This window comes from Narcine bancroftii, chromosome 2, assembly GCF_036971445.1.
Source record: "Narcine bancroftii isolate sNarBan1 chromosome 2, sNarBan1.hap1, whole genome shotgun sequence".
Classification (NCBI taxonomy): domain Eukaryota; kingdom Metazoa; phylum Chordata; class Chondrichthyes; order Torpediniformes; family Narcinidae; genus Narcine; species Narcine bancroftii.
Window position 1 is genome coordinate 316,936,837 of NC_091470.1, and position 22,365 is coordinate 316,959,201.

Below are 22,365 nucleotides of genomic sequence, written 5' to 3' on the forward strand. Positions count from 1 at the left end.
AACTATGGAGAATGCTATGCACATTTCACAAGTAGGTGCTAATTGAAATGATGTCATGAAATGAATCGATTGGAGAGGTCATCTGTGTTGAACATTTTTACAAGATTTCTGACCTTTCTGCAAAGTGCTCACTCAAAGGTCATCCTGGGTTTTTGTTTAACTAAAAACAATAGATGGGAGCAGAAGACTAACTCTTATTGTTTGCCAGAGAAGGAGGGGATTTTGCAAGTGAGTGAGAGAGAAAGGGACTGAACAGTCACAGCTGAAACAAGCAGGAGAAGCTGATTGAAACTGAAAAAGAAGCTCCAGAGTGGCAGATGGCTGGAAGTGCTATCTGTCTGATGTTTCTCTTGGAATAAGGGGAATGGAAAGGAACTCTATGTTAGCCTGAAAGAAAGAGGTTATCATCTGGAGAACCCTGATGGAGCAAGTTTCATCAGCAAGACATTGAGGTGACTAATGGTGGTACCTCAGTTGTGGAAATCCTGGAACAACAAATCTCTCTGCAAACCTACAAAGAACCTTCCTGAGCAGTAAACATTTATCTTTCGAGCACCAAAGCCTGGTGAACTTTTTACATGTTAAATTCTGTGCACAGAATTGCCTGCAACCAGTGAACTTGGAAGAACAAGAAGTGAGATTGAACTGTGAACCAAATAACTTTTCTTGAATTTACACACACATTACATTCATGTGTGCTTAGAATTAGAAGGGGGTTAAGTTGGGTTAGTTAAGTTAATAGAAGTTAAAGTTTGATTCTGTTTTCATGTTTAAAGATAATTAAAAACAACTTTTGTTTAAGTAATTACTTGTCTTATCTATTGCTGCTGGGCTTTGGGGTTCTTTGGGCTCGTAACACTTATCTCAGAAGGTTATAATTATGGAATTCTCTATCCCAGATGGATATAAAGGTCGAGTCATTTTTTGAATATACTCAAGATGGAGCTTTACTGTCATTTGTGCCATCTGGAGATATATGAGAGTGTAAGAATGTCTCTGCAATTATGTTCTTGAATGGAGAGATTGGACTCCTGTTGCTGCTTCTTTTGTTCTTTATTCATTTTGGGTTAAGAAGCAGAATGGATGTACATAGTCCCCTAATTCCCCAAATGAATTGTCTCTCAATTAAAATAATTAAATTTAAATTTGGGAATCTCTGGCTTATATACTATCATGCCAAATTTTACTCCTCTCTGGAAAATGACTGAAACTTTGAACCGTTTGTCAGTGCAACTGGTGATGTGTTAACTGCTCTCATTCTGTTTGAAAAACTACCGATGAAGGTGTGACAATCGTTTAAAAACAAACCAATTTTCGGAGAACAATAGAACGAAGCACCCCACTGTCGGATTCTTTGTGGCCATTCTCAGCTCTCCCAGCTGTCTTGTTTGGGGACAGATAACGAGGCAGCTGTTGAATAACAAATTAACTAGGAGATGTAAATCTGTTTTGTTTGCATGAAGCCGTTTTGCAAGAACAGTTATGATCAAAATTCCTTTTTATCCTCCCACAAACATCCGAATTGATCCCCCCCCCCCATATATTACAGTCTCAAAATTGGATCCCCCCCCCTCTACAAATTTGTTCTTGGTTAAATTTTAAAAGGAGACGATAAAATGAGAGTTCTCGAGTTTTAAACATGCACCAGCTCCCATTCTCGAACTCGAGAATATTTTAACAGCAGACGGATTCGACTCTCTTTTCTCCATCTGTTGAAACACACACACACACACATGGCCCAATATCGGTCCGTTAGTGCGTTTCAAATCCTTTTAGCTTGAAAATCACTGCAACATTTATGAAATGACATCCCCAGGTTTTACTTGAATGATCGGCCAAATGCATCAGTTCGATGAGTTGGGAAAGATTTTGATTGAACTCGTGGATCCAAGGGCTACAAATCACAACCTCGAGCGACCAGGGCAACATGTGGAAACAAAGAGCAAGCAAGTGCGGAAGTGCACCAAACATTCGGAAACGTGTCCTTAAAATTAGAATTGTCAAAGCTTTACACGGGCACTGTCAAGTTTAATACTTAACCCCATCTTTACAAAAAAAAACACAAAAATAATCTTTTCTCTGCTCCATTTGGAGAGTTTTTAAAAAAAATTTGGCTAAACGTCTCGCTACACTAATCTCACCGGATATTAACCAGCGAAGCACAAAGAATCAACAACCCACTTCAATTATAGGCAGTTTCATTTGATTCACATGCAACGAGCTCCAAGACGACCCACCCCCCCCCCCCCCCACCACCACCCGTGTCAAATTTCGCCAATGGGTAAGAAAAAAACTCTTCCACACACACACACAACTGAAAACAAGTCGGGGGATTGGATTGACAATTGTAACTTTTATTTTGAATGGGGTTGTGCTGATGTCAGAGAGGATTTTGTCCCCTTGCAGCGCTACAGCCTGATTAGTTTGGGGGCGGATCGAGGACGGATCTGTCACAGAGAGAGAGAGAGCTGTCAGCTCCCGTGGAGGCAGTGAGCACGGCGAGCGGAGCCGAGTTGAGCCGAGTGCTTCCGAGCGCCAGGTAGCAGCGATGTGTTTACCTTTTGTTTGACTCCTCCGGCGAGCAACACGCTGGGGTGAGAGTGAGTTGGAGCACCCACTGTCCGTCTGCTTCGACGCGCACAAGAAGTTGGGCAGAGAGGGGAGGGGGGGGGGGGGGGGGGTGGAGAGAACTTGTGTGTTTTTTTTGGTGTTCCTGCCTCGCTCCTGCTTTTATTTTCAAACTTGGAAATTTGTTGGGAAAGATTGTTTTGATTTATTGGCTGTTTCCGGCTCCACACCCCCCTGGTTTGCCTGGAGACACATTTGTGGAACAGGATGAAAGCGAAGAAAGGTAGGTGAAAGCCGCGTTACTTGGTGCACGCTGCTGGCACGTTGTCAAGTTGTCTTCATTTCCTTCTTGAACAATTCCGTCGTCTGTCCGTTTCTTCTTTCCCCCCCCCCCCCCTAAATTTAATTCAACATTTTAATTTATTTTTTTTTAAATAATAATTCCTGGGGCCAGTCGATCCGTTGCCGAGAGGGAATTTGATGAAATGTGCCTTATGGAAAGAGGAGGGAGCTTGGATTTTAAAGGCTTTGTTTGTGCTTTCACCTCGTGGAAAACTTTCTCCCCCCCCCCCCCCCACTTTGACAAAGCAATGAGAAGTTTCACACGGCGACGTTTAAAACAGACCGATTAATTATTTCCCCTTCTCTGCGTTACTCTTTACATTAAAAAAAGTTTATAAGTGCAATGCTTGCCAAGGGCTTCAGGCACAGCAGGTTAAGGGGAATTTCCCATCGATTGGAAAGGCAGAATGAGCTCATACAACACTTAGTGATGTATCTTTTTTTTTCGAAATGAGTCGAAGGCCATATATTGAAATAACTTTTTAAAAAAAAACAAACCCTAATTGTACGTGGGAGTCATCTGAGAAATGATTTACGAGGACGGTTATTTTTCTGTTAGTCCTCAAAACCTCCGCTTATTAAACACTCAACCGTGCATAACGTACTTTGGTTTTCTCCTCCCATTGACTCAATTAAAGTCCGAGGACTTCGAATTTCGGAGGACAAAGCTCCGCCAAGCTCAGTCACCATTTTGTAAAGTGGGCTTTGGTGGGATCGGACACGGTGTGTTCGTTTTGTGCCCTGCTTTAGGAAGGATTATTTGTTCTCCTGTTCTGGGACTATATCGGAATGTGAGGCTTTCTCTCCCATCCCCCCCCCCCCCCCCGCCCCCCTCCTCCTCTTGAACTATAGCCAAGTAAAAGAATGTTTGTGACAGGTCCCACTGTGTACTATCTTTGCTCCCCTGTTTCACTGGTATTTTGGAAGCGAAAGCATCATTTAGGTAGGGGGTCATTGCAACAGGGAAGGTTGGACGTTTCTTAATTGTTGAAACAATTAACAATAATCATTTTTCTCAATCCCTTCCTACAAAGACAGTTAACCAGGATGGGCTCCCAAGTTAGGATGGGGGTTAGTTGCTATTTAATTTGTGTGTGTTTGATTTCCCCCCCCCCCCCCCCCCTCAAAACTGATCAGGTACAATAGATAGAATAAAGCCGAAAGATGTTCTGCATCCGTGGGTGGCCGTTCCACTGCAACTCGGGCTGGAGGCGAATGATTTGGGGAGGCTTTCCGTCCTTTTGTTCTGGATCCAACCAGATCATTGGGCTGCTGGAAGCGCTGGGAAAGAGCATGTATCACTTTACAAACTGACAGTCCGATCGGGTTCAATTCAAACTCAGCCAACCAGAGGTTTCCCTGAACGGGGGCCGTGCTTTGGGCGGATTTGTGGCTTGATTGAAGAGTCTCTGAGGTTCATGGGGTAGTTTGGGGGACAGCGTGCTCGGGCCCGTCCCAGGGTGTCTCTCGATAACACCCCCCAAGTCAACGATGTCATTTGTTTTCGTTTTCAAAAACTTGCATTTTTTTTTTAACCAGAGAGATACCTTCCCTCGGTGAGTGGTAGAATCCAAACCAGGAGGCTGAGGAACTAGAGCAATAATTTCAGTCCACAGAAATAAAAAATAGGCACCTTTTAAAAACAAGGCGTGGAAAATGGGCCATCTAACTCCCTCCTTTGGTTTCTTCATCTGCCCGTTCCTTTCGTTAAGGGAAGGCACCACATTGACAAGGAGGCACTGAATGTGTTAAGGGCTTACGTGCCGGGACCCTGGTGCAAAGCGGAATTCTATTCATCTGATTTCTTCGTGCAATACTAACACTTCTTACTCCGCAGCCATGGGACCGGTGTGCGGCAGCGAGACTGACGAAGAGGAGAGTCTGGAGGTTCCTCTCGACCTCTCTCATTCAGGGAAGCGGCGGAGACGGGGGAACTTGCCCAAGGAGTCTGTGAGGATTCTGCGGGACTGGCTGTACGAGCATCGCTACAAGGCGTATCCGTCTGAACAGGAGAAGACGCAACTGTCGAGGCAGGCACAGCTCTCTGTATTGCAGGTGAGTGAGTCAAAACACTTCCTCGAGCGACGAAAGACATCAGCCAGGATTAAATTAACCGCAAGATCCCGTTCTTGCAATTCCCCTCCCCCAGTGTCATTCTACAAATCCTGGGGATTGTAGAATTGCGGTATGGGTCTCTGAATAATGCATCGGGCGATGTGTTTGGATGCATTGGAGCACTTTGAATTCAATGGTACAAATCACATCACACATTTTGCATCTCCCTGTAACTTGCAGGAAATGTTTGATTATTATCCTACTGGATTTTTAAAATGTTCAGGTGATGCAATTCTGCTCCAGTCCCAGAATAGTGGAGGACAACTTGAGTGCTCGGTTTAGGGCAAGCTTTACCCTGGCCCAGACAGAATACGAAGCCTCCAGATTCTAAAGATGTACAGGGTCAATTTTAAGGCGTCTCACAACAGGGTGAGATTTAGGTTGGCTGGGGTGAGGGGTAGGGTATGGAGGCTGGGTGTTTGAATGAAGTAATTGTGCTATCAGTTTCCTCGATGTTTTTTGCGTTAATCGTCGTGGTGACTTATAAAGTGGAGTGTGCTGCCTTTGAACCATCAAATTTTGTGGTGATGGTGGGGCCAGAATATCTGGTAAAAGTTGTAGGCTATTGACCTGGTGATGGCAGTGGTACAGGCCCACAAGTCCATTAGTGAAGGGGAAGCCTTTGCTTGGTTCCTGTTACTGTCGCTCCGATGCTTTTGCACTTGAGCTGCTTTAATGGAAGTTTGCTGAGCTGGGCGATGCAGTCAAAGTGAGCATTGTAAGCTGCTGCAGTGACGTCGTGTCAATGATGGAGTAAGTGCTTTCTGACTCCAGCGCCAATTAGCAGACTTCGTCCTGGATAATGCTGAGTATGTTCTGAGTTGCTGCAATTACAACCAGATGCAGACCTCCTGACTTAGTTCTCATTTGGGCTTCTTTTTTTTCCCCATACAGCATAAAAAGAGGCTGTTTTGTTCATCATGTCCAGGTTGGCACACTAAGTGACCTCATTAATTTTCCCTCTAACTTGATCTCCAATGTCCCTCCATATTCTCCCCTTCCCCTCCACTCAAGGGGCAATTTCAGGTGGCCAGTGAACCTCCTGACCACCGTGTCTTTGAAACTGAAGTTCTCATGGAAAACCTGTGCAATAACCGAGAAAATACAGAATAAGGAAGTCTGCAGATGGAGGAGAATCTCAGCAAGTCACATAGCATCCACAGGGTGTAAAGGGTATGTATACCAATTGAAGGTTCCAGCCCAAAACATTGGTTACCCTTTACATCCTATAGATGCTGCAATATCTACTGAGTTTCTCCAGCATGTTTGCGTATTGCCATACAGATTGTTCTTGAGGCCAGAATTGAATTCGGGTCCCTGCTGCTGTTAACCAGGAGCGCTAGTAGCTTTGTGGGTGTAACAGGCATTGGCATCTGGAACTAGAGACACCAGGTAGAAATGACTAAACAAAATGGCAATTAAATAAGTCGTACAAACGTAGTAGCTGCAGCGCTGAGATGACTTTTCCATCTATTGCTGAAATTTAGTTGCCTCTTCCTCACTGGTATTGATGCTCACAGAAATTAAATGTGATCATGATGGAGTACTTTCCTTTTGTAGAGTATAATGATTCTCTTTGGGTGATAAGTGCAAGAATTGTAATGGCACAGAAATCTATGCCCAGTACTTTTATAGTGATCCATTCAGTCTCATCCACATTGCCTACAGATTATTTTCTAGTAAACCTTTTGAAAATCCTGATTGGTCCATTCCACCATTCTTAAAAGCAATTATAGTTCCAGATCATAATTGCAGTGTTTTTTAAAAAAAAAAAAGTTTTTGCTCATTTGTTCTATCTTTGTGTGTCACTCTAAATCTGTGCTCCTTGGTCTTTATGATCTGCGTCACTCTCTGTCAGCCAAGATCTCATGTCAACTTTCCCCTTTCTTCTTTGAGAATAATTTCTCTAGTTTGATGCAATGGAAACTCAGCATCTCTAGAGTCATGTCTTTCCTATGAACTTTGAGTCACTCCTAAACTGGTGATTTGAATTGGACACAAGCATTCAAGTTGCAGCCTAGCCAGTTATACAAGGTTCCTTGGAATCTTGCTGCTTTGTACACTATGCCTAGGAGCTTTTGTGTATTACTGGGTTTTTTTCATAAACGTCCTGCCATTGTCAAATATTGGTTTTTTTTATGCATTTTTATCCCCAGGTCTCTTGTTCCTCCAAACCTTTCAGAACCATGCCACTTTGTCTACTGTATATTCCTCATTCTATTGTCTGACAAAATTTATCAGGTTGCATTTCTCACTGTTGAATTTAAACTGTAATTTTGTGGCCATTTGGCCCTCTTCGACTGCCCTGCTGCTTGCTTTTGAGGAAAGTTGCCATCTCTACTCAGTTCTTACTTATAAGTAACTCCAGACCTATCAACGTTGCTTCCTCTTTAATGGCCTTTAATAACATTAAGTCTGGGGGTGAATCAGGATTGGATAATAAATGCCTGCTTTGCTAGTTACAAACAAATGAACTACTTGTGGTCATAACACTTAGATAAGTTTAAACAATGAAATGAAATTCTTTGGGTGGCCAGCAGAAATGCGGTGGGCCATAATGAACACAGAAATAGAAATTAGGTGTTCTGTTCCATACTATTAAGTCATCTGATTGTACAAATACAACCCAGTGAAACAGTGTTCTCTGGTCCTTGGTGCAAAACAGGCAGACACACAGGCAGATATGCTACACATACATACAGACAAACTACATATGCAAGACGTCTTTCACTGATACAAATAAATAAATACTGTTTCATGAATATGAGAGTCTCGGATGGTTCCTTTGGTTGTTCAGCATTCTCACTGCCCATGGGAAGAAGCTGAATATATGGTGTTAGTGGAGTGTAAAGCATTATTTCCATGGATTTATCACCTATAACACAACATTCTTATGATGATGTCTTGTTGTTTGCATTATCCAATAAAATAATTAACCTAATATCTGTTGGGTGGTTAATAGATGCAGAAAACTGTGTGATAAATGGTTAAGATTTAAGGATTGTTTTTAAAAAAGGTCTATTTATGAAAATATTTTGAGTAGCTGAACCCTCGTCTTCAGCAGCTGAAGGCATCGCTGCCGACAGCTGATGAATAAATTCAGAGATGATTGACTAGAGACTAGAGCTGGGGGCACTGATGGAGCTGAATAGGAGAAGGGAAAGAACAAGGTGAAAGTTAGAAAGATTTTTTAAGTAGTGGTAATTTTGCTTGGAATAAGAGCAGGATCGGGGAGCATAGAAGCAGGGTGTAAAAATAATTGGGTGTAATTTTTCAAAACAACATTGTTGATGTTTTTTTTACTTGTGTGGGTAGCAAGATTTAAACCGAGACCTTGGGTTAAAACTGCAGTGTGGGGTAAAATTCAAATATTTTTTGGGATTTGGTCATCATGAAGTGCTTTATTCCATCTAGAAGGCTTCACACATCCTTTTACTAATGTGCTGGTAGGCTGTAACTTCACTTTCAGGCCCATTTTGGCTATTGTGGACATTATATACAGGTATCATCAAATGTCCTCTGAGCAGTATGTCTCATTCTTGACAGCTATAATGATGGCTGATGCTCTTTAGTTGCCACCTGAAAGTTGCCCTCTAAGGACTATGTGGACACCACTGACCTAGACCATGTCCAAATAATGTTATTTTAGGTTTCCCACATCAGCCTTTATAAACCTTAAATTCTTGACATACTGTTCCTTTTTAACATTTTATTTTTTTCATATTGATCCAGAGTGAGCAAATTGTACTTTTCCAAAGTACAATCATGGTTCAGCTTCCACTCAGTTTGCATATTGCAAAGCACAAAATTTGTTGTGAACCCATGGAGTTGAGAACATTTATTTCGCCTTTAAATACTTTTGGTATAGTTTCTGTAACTATAATTTACTCTCATCCTGTGAGTTAACATTCTAGAGTGCCCCAAAGGAGTCTGGTTAGATTAAAAAAAAGACTATTAAAATAGATCTCTAAAAGCTTGGTTAAAGAGAGAAATCTTGAGGGCTTACCTTGGAGGAGGAGACTTAGAATAGGCAATGGTCATTATAAAGGGATTTCCAATGGACAGGTATACAATCCTTTATCCGGAACCCTTTGGGGACAGTGTGTTCCGAATTTCAGATTTTGGAAAGCTGGATTTAAGCCCATCCTAATTGGGCTGCCGTATCCACCCCCACCCCCCTTCCAGTCACGCTGCTGGTCTCTCGGCCGCCCGACTCGCGCTTGACGGTCTCTCTCCCCACTTGCCGGTTTTTGGATCTTTCCGGATTTTAGATGTCCGGATAAAGGATTGTGTACCAGTATGATGACACAGCTCTGGAAGGACGAGGGCATTGGTGGCCACACAAAAACGTCAGAGGTGGAAGAATATTCCTGAATACTTGCAGCAATGGGTGTGAGAGCCAGGGCTATGAAGTTAAAAACATAAACATGCACAGGTACAACAAGAATGACGAAAACTCATACTCAATTAGCAATGCTCATTGAAATATCACAAAGGCTTTTTGTGTGACAGTGAAAGAAATCTGCTGGATATTGAATGGTAGAAGGAACTTTGAAGTCACAAGAAATAGTAGCTATCCAGACATGTGAGTGGTACTCTCAGTGGAGAAGGAATCTCATCTGTGGAAAATGAGCTGAGTTAGTGGAGGTTAGTTAGTATTATAATGATTGGAGTTCAGACTGCGAACAAGAACACCAGCACTGAAATAGTATAAACTGAAACGCAACTGTGGAGCCTGGCACCATGGCACTCTAGTCTGCTTTTATTAACGTAACAAAGGATAAATTCTTACCACAAATGTCTCCTCCACCTGTGTGTAATCTGACTTTAAATCATGATACCATGCAGAGCCAAACCTGCTATGGGAATGGTTTGATCTGTGTATAATAATGAAATTATTTTTTCCTACTTGTCGGCTTTTGGTGAAAATTAGACGCAGTCATGCATTTTCCTACTCTTGTATTGGGCTAAATGGTCTAAAGATTCCTTATTTACTCCATTTACTTAAATAGTATATTGACATTTATTTACTACTTGCTATGTACTCAAATGCTAAATTTAGTATTTCCTGCAATGTTAACCTGTGAAGGCCAAAAACATTTTTCATCTCCATTTATGTGAGATTCACTGCTTTTTCCTTACAACCTTGCATACAAAATAATGGTTGAATACATACTCAGTAACTTGTAAAGGCTCCTCAGATGTGCCATTTCCTCACACATTGTCAGATTGCCAGTTAACTTGTGCATTTAACACTTCTTTATGAGTTGGATAGAGCGGGAAAACATCAGTAATCCATTCCATTGGAGCTGAAAACAATCCTTTGCACAACATCAATGAGATGAGAGGGCTTGAACCTTTTTTTGTTTACCCTTCGGTCACTGAGGCCAATTAACTACCCTGGTGTAGTTGTTCCATCTGTAATTAACGGGTTGTGCAAAGATTTTCAATCAAAATCTTCCTCCAGTGATCAGTTTTCAGCTAGGTAATGTGGTTAATCATTGAGTTGATGGAGAGACAAAATTATTCAATGTGCAGTCTCATTATGTTGTGGTGAAGTAAGGTGAAAAATGCAGTGCTCTAGCTAAGTACAAAGAGATGGAATTTTAACATCAGGTGTGGAGAGTAGTCTATTACTGGAAATTGTGGCTTTAAGCACAGTTCTGTATTGCTGGAAGCAACATTAGAACATTGTGACACATGTTCCTCAACTACAAAAGGACATTTTGAGCAAAATGGTTTTCAACTTGGAACTGGATTGGAACCAGTTGGTGTGCAGTGACTTCAACTGGGTTTGTTCATGATCCATTCAATGCAGTAGTTAAAATTTTAATTGAAGGAGAGTTGCAAACTGAATCATAAAGAACAATGTGGGTTATCGATAGGCACTGATGCGCATTCAGTTTAACAGCAGTGCTGCTGTTATTGCAGTGTCTGCAGACCATGTTATAAATAAATAAATACTTGCCTCCTGTTTCTCCAGGGTCCTAAGAATAGGATGTCATAAACAGAAGCCTCTTTCTTTTGACCTTCCTATGTGGACAAGCATACCAATTTAGCGAAGAGGTGAAGTTGATCCTTAACGGTCAAAGATTTCTGCTTGGGTGTAGCCATTAAGCCATTACTGAGCAGATCGCCCACCTCTGGACCCCTTCCCTCATCTCCAAATCAAGTAGTAATTTGGCAAAACCCAAAATTTGCAGATGCCAGAATCTTGAGCAGATGAAGAACTCATCAGCAGATCAGACAGCGTCCATGAGTAGAAATGGTCAGTCGATGCTTCAAGTTTGAGCCCTTCATCAAGACTATGATTAAAAAGGTGAAGGGGAGATTGGGGATAAAGAAGATAGAAATAGGAGAATAAGGAAAATGTTAGATGTTGTAGGAATGTTGTCTTATAAAGAGTTGAAAATAAGAAAACAGAAATGGAAAAGGAGGAAAGGTAATGATGGAAAAACGGAAAGAGAAGATAAACAAAATATAAAAGGGCTACGCTGAACTATATGTCTTTAAATATTAATGGAATACATAACCAAATTAAAAGGAAGAAACTACCAAATTTAAATGAATAAATGTATTCCATTAGAAAAAATAACATATTGGTTAAGAAATAATATTGAAATATTCGAACAAGTATAGGAGCCTTACATTAAATACAATAGCGAAAACCTACCGGGGACAAACATTACCTAAGTTGATGGAAGGAGAAGGAAAGAAAAGAATGGACTCAATAGAATTTCTGGTGTAATTTTGTTGAATGACAACATTGTCTGACTGGCTTAATGCAACCTAGATTGTATACCTAAAATGGATGAGGGGGGGGGGGGTGGGGGGGTGGTTTGGGAGGAAAGGGGGGGGGGAGAAAAAGTCACTGTATATGTGTGAAAAAGAAATAGTGTATATCATGGCTAATGTGATTTATGGTGTGAAAAATAAAAAAATTTAAATAAATAAAAAAAAAAGACTATGATTAAAAAGGTGAAATTACATAGAGAAAGGGGTAAGTAAGCTGTGGGAAGGGCTCAGTTGATGGGGTATAGGACAGAGAGTGTGGGATGTAGAGAGACAGGCAGAGGGTGAAATCACTAAGGGGAGGGGAGGAGAAAAGTTGGGGGGGTGGGGTGGTGGAAGAATTTTGCTGAACATCTACACTCAGTTTCTGGGTCTAAACTTGAGCTTCCTATAGCCAACCATTTTAACTCCCCTGACCATTCCTGTAGTTACATGTCTTTTCTTAGCCTGTCCATTGCCAAGGTGAATCCGAATATAAACTTGAGAAACAATGTATCATGTTCCTCCTGGTCAGCTTTCAATTTAATGACAAGAACATTGATTTTTCTCGGTTTAGTTACGGTCCACTCCCATCTGATTTCCCTGTTTTCATCTCTTGCCTTTTCCTGAAAATCTTCCTCCTCCACCCACCCCCCCCCCCCCCCCACCACCTCTCTGATTTTTCATTTTCCTCCCTCTATAATGGTTTCTCCCTATACTGGACTTTCCACCTCCCAGACGTCCTATCTCCTCTGGAGTGCTTCTCCTGCTGCTTTCCCCTTGTATATATGTAATAATACCCCTTCCTCCAGTCTTGACAAAGGGCCCAAAGCTGAAATGTTGTCTGACCTGCTGAGTTCCTCCAGCATTTCTTTGATTGCTCGAGGACCAGATTCACTGTGTCCAGTGAGAATAGCTCAGAGAAAAGCAGAATGGACAAAGAAAACCTTTGCGTCATTACTGAAACCTGGTGACAGAGCCAAAAATAGCTATTATTATTTATTAATGTTATTATTGAGCTTTCCATTTGACTTGGTGTTCCTAATACATGTTTAAAACTATTATCTGAAACACTGAGCTGTGTTGTCAGTATCTGGGCAGTTTAAACTTCCCAGTATTATGTTATAGTTCACATTAGACTGCTTTGTATAATTTGTTATTCTGCTTGATCATAGAGAGTAATGACATTCTAAATTTCTTCACCAAGAATTCCACATGAAGTTCACTGAGCCCATGATAGTTACCAAACACCTATGACTTCATTCCTGTGCTATTCTCCACACATTCCCAGATTGTACCACCCACCTACACACCAGGGGCAAGTAATGGTGATCAATTAACTGTGAACCTGCACATCTTTGGGATGTGAGAGAAAGCATAAGCATCCACACTCATTCCTCTTAGATTAAACACTAATCTCTGAGTTGTGAGGCTTCTCTATCAGCTAAATTACTGTGTTGCTGGTATATTTTGACTCTCAGAGAGAGCAAGTGGCTATTTTTAACAACAGTATGAAAGCATTTTTATTCTAAAACCAGGATTGTCTTGTGTCTTTATCATGTATTAAAAGATGAATATATTCTGCTGTAGAATATCATTAGTAATTTAGTTTCTTTGGATGGAATGATGTTTCATGTGGTTATAGACATTTAAAATAAGCATTTTCTCAAACATATTTCGGTTGTGCAATCTTACGAAACTCAAACAAATCCACTGTGCCTCTGCTGGGATTTTGAGAGAGTGATCCAATTTTCATTTGAAAGTTTCTTTTGAAATAGATTTGAAAGGTGGATCTTCATACTGTGAAATAGAATTCTTACTATTTCATGCATCAAAGTATTCCTGTTTAGCTTAATGTATTCTCTCAGATTTGATACAATGCATCAATTTTTCCTTCCCCAGGCCACATTTACTTTGAGTAGAAATATTTCAAGAAGTGAGAAAAACAATCTTTTCCTCAAATGGAAAAACAGCCAGAAGGACTTTAAGGTTGCCATCATGGCCCTAATTTTCTGACCATGAAGTTCCCTGGGGTCCAAAAGTTTTCTACAAGCAGTTTTCTCTGTCATATGGCTGGGAGTTGGCAACACTAATCAGACAGCATTGGTAAAAAAGGAAGTAGTCATTGATTTTAGCTGCTGACTGATCCCAGCAATTTTTTTTCTTTTATTTCAGATTTGCAGTTAATTTAATTTTTATGTGATCCTGTTCTCTGTCTTAATTCCTTATTAGTCTAGATTTACAAAATTACTTTTTTTAATGTGTCTATTTTCTTTACAGAGAAATATCTGAATTGTTTTAATGTGTGTAGCATTGTGTTCATTTGATTCTACAGTTTTCGTATTAGATTTTGGATATGTTTTCTGTGTGCTGCACGTTTGATAGCCTCCTTTAGTTGAGTTAAGAGATACGCAACCTGATTATTCTCTTGCCTGCTGCATTCCAGGTCTGTAATTGGTTCATTAACGCTCGCCGCAGACTGCTACCAGACATGCTGAGGAAGGATGGCAAAGATCCCAATAACTTCACCATCTCTCGCCGTGGGGGTAAGAGTGCGGAAAACATCCCCGTTCAGTCATCGGTGACGTCGAGCAATTTTGTCCCGGATCTGGACGAAACATCATTCGGATCCACAGGCTCCTGCCCAGATAATGGGGAGATCTCACCCTGTAGCACCTCTTCTGCAGGAGCAATCTTGCCAAGACCTTCGGTCATATGCCACACTACCGTCTCGACACCGAATGATGTGCCTTTACACTACTGCCCACCTACCAGCCTAGAGGGAATGTCTAAAATGGATCTTTTGTCAAGTGCAGGATTGGTGAATACCAACCCTAGATGCTCCAAAGATGCTATTCAAATTGGGTCAAACCCACCCCACCAGAGTGGACTATTTAACACCCCTCCACCCACTCCACCAGATCTCAATCAAGATTTCAGTGGATTTCAGCTGCTGGTGGATGTTGCGCTCAAACGAGCTGCGGAAATGGAATCCCAGTCCAAGCCTATGGCTTAAACCCTACCCATGCTGGCTGTCAAACTGACCTGACGAAAGAACACTACGGGAAAATCTTGTTCCATATGGGGGGGGAAAAAACCAGATGCTTTTATGCAGCAATGATGCCTTCTTATTTGCACAAGGGAATTCCAAAACTTGGCTTCCTATCACAGAATTGTCTTAACAAATTGCTCACATGGAGACTGTCGAACTCATGACTACTATAGATAGATAAACCTTTTGTTTTGTAGTTGTTGATAATGTGAGAATTTCCCATGATTATGTGATTCTTTATTTTCAGTCTGTGCAATATTTAGATATACAGAGCCTTCTTATCTCTCTTTATCATTCCTGCATGGAAAAATGATGTGGCTCGTGCATTGTTTAGAATAAGTTTTTTTATATAATTATGTATTGTCACTGGGGCTTGTTTCTAAACTAAGTTTTGATTATTCATTCAGTCTTTATTTCAGTGTAAGGCAATCGACCATGGACCTGGGGAATAGAATTTTATTGGTCTCCAATAACTCCTTGCTGGGCAGACTTTTGTTGGCTTTCAGGTTCCAGTAGTCTCAGCAGAACCTGCACACCAGCATCTCTTGCTTTGCTTTGCCTGCGGCTCCCATTCATTGGTGTTATACTATTTAATGGCAGCCTTTACTTGCCCAACTGTAAGGCTGCATCTGCACAAGAAGTGGTAACCAATGGAGAAAGTAAGGCCAGAACCGACCTAGTATGTCTTGTTCCCTGATCACAAATATTTTGGATTCTATGGCTGGACTAGCTCAAATCTAAATTTAGCACAAAAATCTTGAATGTACTTTTCCTACGTTGATGCATGTGATTTTGGCTTTGCTCGTTCATTTATTGGCACTGAAGCGGAAGTTTGGGACATAAATGGTGCAGTTGCCGCCCCTTACTGGAACATTGCCTTTAAAACTGATGGTGAGGTCTGGATAGTTAATAGTGGCGCTTGTGTATTGTCTGTTCTTTTCACCTTCCCCATTGTTAATGTATTCAAATGCAGAGTTGAAATGTTTGAAAGTCATCCATGATGGCTGTGCCATTGCTTTCCAAATCTTCTAGCTTGCAATTTGTGAAGTTGAGACCCACTTTTAAGTGAAGGATGCTTTGTTCCCAAAACTGCTGTTACATAACTAATTGAGGTTCAAAGTGGCTTTTCTTAAACTCCTGCTATGATGTACTGTTGACACCATTCAATGTGGGGAAATACTAAGGTGGTAGTTGCTTGAATTATGGTGGGTGCACAGGAGGAGCATTGCAGAACATCAGGACAAGAGTTTAAATATGTCACCAAATCTGCTAGGAGGCTTAGAGACTAGTGAATATATTATTTAGCCATCCCAAGTGCTGGTTTTGGTTTCTGTCCTCTTGATAATGCACCTTATCCCAAAGACCAGGCCCTGTTGCATTCAGATTCATCGCCAGTTTTGCAGTACTGCTGTGAAGCCCAAAATGAAGTCCCTGCTAGTAAGATTCACTATTTAAAAAAAATACTAAACTTGGTTGCTGATCTTTGAGTATTCTTATTTCAACACTTCGTACACCATATTGACCCATCGAATGAAGGTCTTTCCAGCTGATTTGAGATTTTTAGCTGGAAAGATGTAAGATTATTTAAACTATTGTCATGCCCTTCTCTCCTACCTCCACTAAATACTTTACCCAGTTTATATTCTTTGTATTTCTATTTGCCTTTCTGTGAGCTGGTAAACACATGAATCATAATACTTGTTGATTTTACCACCTCCTTGCATATAAGAGTTGTTGAAATGCTAAAATTAATGTAAACTTTTTTAAGTAATTGGAGAAAGGATTTTGATTTTTTTGCATTTTTTTGGAGAATTTTTGAAAAATCTCCAGATTATGGGAATGTAGCTAAAGGGGCCTTACCTTTACTTGTGGTTCTTTGTTACTTTGGCAAGAACTCAGTGGGCTATCTAAAAGTAACAGCATTGATTCAAGCTTTTATTTCATTTGTCTGTGGGCTGCTACTAAAATTTGCAGCAGGAGTTGTAATCCTCCCTCTCCTTCGTCTCCACCACCATGGAGCCAATGAGTACAAATGCCAGAATTGTACCCTACCTCTTGGGAGTGTATCTTGGAGCTTGCTTTGTTCACATCCTTGTGTGGTGGGTAGGATCTTGCCTTGTGATCAAGTCCAAGATCTAACGGTAGATTCTGAAATTGACTTTATAAAAGGAACTTGGTCTCCATTATGTTTGGGATGCAGTCGAGTTCTGACATTTTTTTGTGTAATTTATTATTACCAGTGATGCTGAAGTCCCAACGCATTGTCAATGAATGATAATTGAAAGGCAGCTGAGTTAACACACTATTAAAACAATACAGTCTCTGAAGTGGTCCTAATTTGAATTTCATGCTGGTGTAATTTTTTTTTATAGTTGGTCAACAATGCTGTGTGGAAGTATATTTCCAGATTGAAAATTAATCTACATCTGTTAACTTTTTTAAGAAGGTAGTGTCCTACTTTTAAACTAGATGTTATTTTTTAACCCTTCAAGCTAGAAGGTATTTGTACAGTTTTCATCACTGCAATTGTCTGAAATTGTAAAGAATGAGTAGAGGCTGTACTATATGAACCTGGTCCATTTTGCATTGATGTTTTGCCTTATTAATGAAAAGGCCTGTAAAAGACTGAGTAAAGCTGCAGTATTCCTCTTTGCCTTGCCACAGGATTCTGCAGGCAGGGTTCTTCTCACTTCCTAATTACAAGGTGGGGGGCATCAGAATGCAGTTTCACAATGTACCTAATTTTGATTTAAAAATAATAAATTACTTTATTCATTCATAATTCTTGTATTGTTTCTTCTCTATAATGGACGGCTTTGTCTGCTTTGGGGAAGAGAGCGCAGAGAGGAGGAGGTTGAAGTTGGGCAGTGAGATTCAAACTATCAAGTGGATTGCACTGCTCAAATGGGCACTAATCAAGAAGTACAGTTGTAGTGAATGCACATTGGAAATAGTCCAGTGTGTTGTGTCCAATATTAATTCCCATCAATACTGGGCGGCACGGTTGGTGTAGCTGTTAGCGCAATGCCTTTACAGCGCCAGCGATTGGGACCGGGGTTCGAATCCCGTGCTGTCTCCCCATGTCTGTGTGGGATTTTCCCGATGGCTCCGGTTTCCTCCCACCATTCAAAATATACCGGGTTTGTAGGTTTATTGGGTATAAATTGAGTGGCCCAGACTCGTGGGCCAAAATGACCATGCTGTATGTCTAAATTAAGTTTTAAAAAAATTAATAATTTCACTTTATTTTGGAACTCAAAATAAAGTCATGTTCCAACATTACTGCTGAATCATTTTGATATAAAGGTGAGAAAGAAAGTATTTTCAGTGTAAATTGGGAAAATTAGAGATTTAGTATGAGCTGTGAGTTAAAAATATTCGTACTAAGTCACCTACAAATTGGACTTCTGAAGGGAAGAAATTTGGGATGTTGACAATGTAACTGGATAATTGATGGGAGTTGTGTGATGTGCTTCAAGGGAATTAAAGCACATACATTCTTGACTTAAAATGGTGCAATAATCTTCATCTTAAAAATAATTTATATTGTGGTAAAATGTTTCAAGGCACTGGAGCAATATTGTGCATTCATCAACAGGAGCTAAAAGGCCAAGCTGATTTTTCATTTCCAGATGGGTACACTGTTCTCCATCGGAGAGACTGGACACAGACTGGGAGATCACATTGTAGAGCACCTCGGCTCTGTCCACTGCAATAGCAGGGATCTCTCAGTAGCCACCCATTTCAATTCTCCATCCTATTTTCTTATCGAGATGTCTGTCCATGGTCTCTTGTACTGCCAGACTAAGACCACCCATAAATTGGAGGAATGTCACCTCATATTCCGACTGGGCATCCTCCAACCAGATGGCATTAATATTGACTTATGACTTTGGTTAAAATCCCTGTTCCCTGTCTCCTTTTGCACAGATATGAAGTCTCTTATCACATCCAATTAACACCTTTTGTTGGTCTGGATTCTTCCCCGCATTGTTTGAATTCTGAGACTTTCTGATAAATCCTGCTTCTATCTTTTCTGCTTTATCCTTGAGGAAGGGCTCAGGCCCGAAATATCAGCAATATAGCTGTTTCTGATAGATGCTAAAAAAGACCAGCTGGAGTTTTTATGTTATTAACAATGAATCTCTTGGTGAAATGGATTCACTGCACTTGATTAAAATCACCTTCAAAGATTGGCTAGTAATGAAGAATTGTTTTGTTTAATATTTGCATATTAAAAGAAACTGTTCAAAAAGTGTGTTCCAAGTATGTGATGCGGTTTTTCTGATTTTGGGAATGGCTTCCTACTGAGTACCAAAGCAGAATCAAATTGATTTATTAGCATAAAGGGTTGCTAATATTTTATGTACGGCAGTCAATTCAATCATTGCCATCTGAAGTAAGTACAAATCCAAGGGACACATTTTGCCCAAAGTCTTGGATATTAGAACAGCATCTTGAACTAGACTGCAGAGGAACAGAATGATCAGCAGAGATTATTTCCAAATTATTTTAAAAGGGAGCATTATTTGTTTTGGTAAAAGGGCTGTGTATCATAAAGCTCAGCATTTAACATGATCATTTTCCAGAGGCTGGTGGAGAAGGTGTCCTCACTGGGACTCAACACCCCTCCCTGTAACTGGATTCTGGACTTTCTAATGGAAAGGACACAGTCTGTCTAGGTCAGTAACAGAACACTGAGCACCGTCACGCCTAGCATTGGCGCCCTTTGGAGCTGTATGCTCAGCCTGTTCTTGTTCATGCAACTGACCCACAACTGAAATGCCAGATGTCACAACAGTAGCTGGCCTCATCAGCAACAACACGTGTTGTACTACAGAGAAGAGGTGGAAAATCCTGTGTATGGTGTGAGAACAACATCCCGAGTCTCAGCGTGTGCAAAACAAAAGAGAATCGCAGACTAGAGATGACCGTTCTCCACTCAGTAGTAGAGAGCACAAAGTTTCTCGGAGTCCACTCAACAAGTGACCTATTCTGGACATACATCTCCTCACTTGTAAGGAAGGTGCGACAGTGACTGCATTTTCTGAGAAAACTCAAGCAGGCAAGGCTACTGGCCATCATCATGTCTTCCTTCTACAGGGGCTTTCTTGAGACTGTCCTGGTTGGCTGCTTCCACTGGGGAAAGTGATACAGGAGTATTAGTGCCAGCATCACCAGGCTGAGAAACTGCTTCTTCCCACAGGCAGTGAGAATGTTAAATGACTAAATCAGGGCATCCCAAACTTTTTAGCTCACGGAACCCTTTTGGAGAATACTTAGAAATTGCAGAATCCCAATGGTCAATTACAGTTTAAAAGACCTGGCACGTACACAAAGTCAGCATTACGGGGGGGGGGGGAATATTTGCGGGCCATTGCCCGCCCCCCACCCACCCACAGCACTAGCACCTGAAGCTCCGGGATGTATTACTGCTTGAAAAGGTGAAGTCTGAGACCAAAGATCCCTCCTATCCCAAATCCCAGTCTCTGCTGTTCTGCCCTGAGTTCAACAACTGAGCATTTCTCCCCACAGATGCTGAATGATCTGCGGACTTCCTCCACCAATTCTTTGCCTGCCCAAGATTCCAGCATCGGCAGCTTTTGTGGTTCTCAATAACTTTGTTATCCTTTCGACTCCAGGGCGCGTCAAGACAACATCCACTCAACTCCTCTTCAAACTTGGTCACAGGGCACTTGTGGTCGTCTTTCCTTACCTGTCATTCACTTTTTAAAAAAACAATTCCAAATCAAGCTCCTAGGGGAAGCCTCTCCCCCTACCCGTATGCGGCAGGACCCCAGAGTAGGAGAGATGGTCGCTCCAGCACAGGCAGCCCTACTGCACTCCTGTGCCGAGGTGGCAAACAATTGCACCATCACTTGTTTTAATGAGAAGCGAGACAACGGATCCAAGTTGTTGTGATCGCACGAGTCCTGCCAATGAATGGGTTTCCCCTCTACCTACCCTTCCAACAGATCCCTCTTGCAGAAGCAGGTTAGTTCCAGTGAAATGGTTTACACCATCAGTCAATGAGAAATGGAGCACACCACACAAGTGGGGGGTGGGGTGGCAGGAAACAGCTCCAAGTATAAAGGTTAAAACCTTGTGTTTTTAGTTCTTAGTTAATTTTGTGCCTGTCTCTTTAAGAGAACTATTGTTTGTAGTGTTACCATAGTGACTATGATGGAATATGTCGTAATATCCACGCAGACTAGGAGCTTGCATCTCATTCTTCGACGAACTAAGAAGGACACGTGTGCTCGAGATCATTTTCTTTGATTTCATCCTGTTTCGTCTTGTATATCTCTTTAAAGTTGAATATCGTTATATCTTTAAATACAGTATATGCTTTGTTTATTCATCATTATAAAAATTCTTAATGCAAAGTTATGCAAAACATTTATCTATTTTATCAATGAATTGGAGCTACTTAAAGCTGCATTACAAATTTTGGTTTATTAGATTAATAAGATAGTAATTTGGAATATCGTCCCCACATTTCCTTGAAGATGACTTCTTTTGAAATAAGGAAATACTAGAACCTGGAAAGTGTCGTCTATACCAAGAGCTTCTACCGTGCTGATCGCATATGGGGAGTGAGCACTGTGGATTAGACAGGGAGCAGCTTCTGGACCTTAACCCCATCAAGCCCGCCCGCCCGCCGATGTCACAATGGGGCCGCAGCCTGGTCATTGGCTGCGTGAGTGGGGAGAAGAGATGTCTCAATCTTACCCCCCCCAATCATTTTGCCTGCTAATTGGTCCAGAACCCCCTGCCAGACTCTTTGATGGACAGGCAGAGCCTGGGTGCCGATTGGAGTGGTGCGACGGGTATTGTGCAAATGAGCGGCCGAGATAAGCGTCAGTGAGGTATTGCCAGTGTTACAAGGCCTAAGTTATAGGGAAAGGTTAAGTAAGTTAGATTTTTATTTTTTGGAATGTAGAAGGTTGAGAGGGAATTTGATTATAAAATTGTTAGGGCTATAGATAGAGTGACATGGAGAGGTTTTTTTTCCCTTTAAGAAAGGGGGAAATACCTGTAGAAACAAGAGGACATGAGCTGAGGGGGCAAAAGATAAGAGGAAACAAGAGGGTGACTTCTTGAGTGTGGTGGGTTTGTGGGACAAGCTTCCAGACTATGTGATGGAGGCAAGCTCAATGTTAGCATTTAAGAAGAAGTTGGATATGTACGTGGATGGGAAAGGAATGGAGGGTTATGAGTTGAGTGTAGGTCATTTGGGGTTAGGTTGGAGAAAGTGTTCGGCATGGACTAGAAGGATAAGTTGGCCTGTTTCTGTGCTCTAATTGTTATATGGTTATAGCGGAGGGTCATGCGCATCTCTCACCTCCTCCCCACCCCCACCCGTGCAGCTGCCATCTTGTCTTCCCTCCCAGAAACAAATGGAATTAAAAGTAAAAAGTAATTTAAAGAAAAACATCCCTGTCGTTTCTTCCGCAAAACCCCTAGGCCGGGGTCCCCAACCTTTTAGGCAGTTGACCCCTTCAGGGACTATGTGT

The 22,365-nt window shown here is 41.3% G+C and overlaps 1 protein-coding gene across 4 annotated transcripts; it reads left to right on the plus strand.

Annotated features, from left to right (window-relative positions):
- Positions 1–2,408: 2,408 nt before the first annotated feature.
- On the plus strand, positions 2,409–17,630 carry tgif1 (TGFB-induced factor homeobox 1). 4 transcript variants are annotated; one of them, XM_069921774.1, is made up of 3 exons: positions 2,409–2,539; positions 4,748–4,965; positions 14,243–17,630. In XM_069921774.1, the coding sequence occupies exons 2-3, from the start codon at positions 4,750–4,752 to the stop codon at positions 14,810–14,812; spliced, it is 786 nt and encodes a 261-aa protein (XP_069777875.1). In that variant the 5' UTR covers positions 2,409–2,539; positions 4,748–4,749; the 3' UTR covers positions 14,813–17,630. The 4 variants fall into 4 exon arrangements, with proteins under 4 accessions (XP_069777875.1, XP_069777877.1, XP_069777874.1 ...); XM_069921776.1 differs by lacking the exon at positions 2,409–2,539 and adding an exon at positions 2,573–2,594; XM_069921773.1 differs by lacking the exon at positions 2,409–2,539 and adding an exon at positions 2,653–2,851.
- The last annotated feature ends 4,735 nt before the right edge of the window (positions 17,631–22,365 follow it).

Excerpts from the sequence above, each read along its gene's own strand:
- tgif1 (XM_069921773.1), top strand. Across the intron at positions 4,966-14,242 it reads CACAGCTCTCTGTATTGCAG|GTCTGTAATTGGTTCATTAA; the intron begins GTGAGTGAGTCA and ends GCTGCATTCCAG.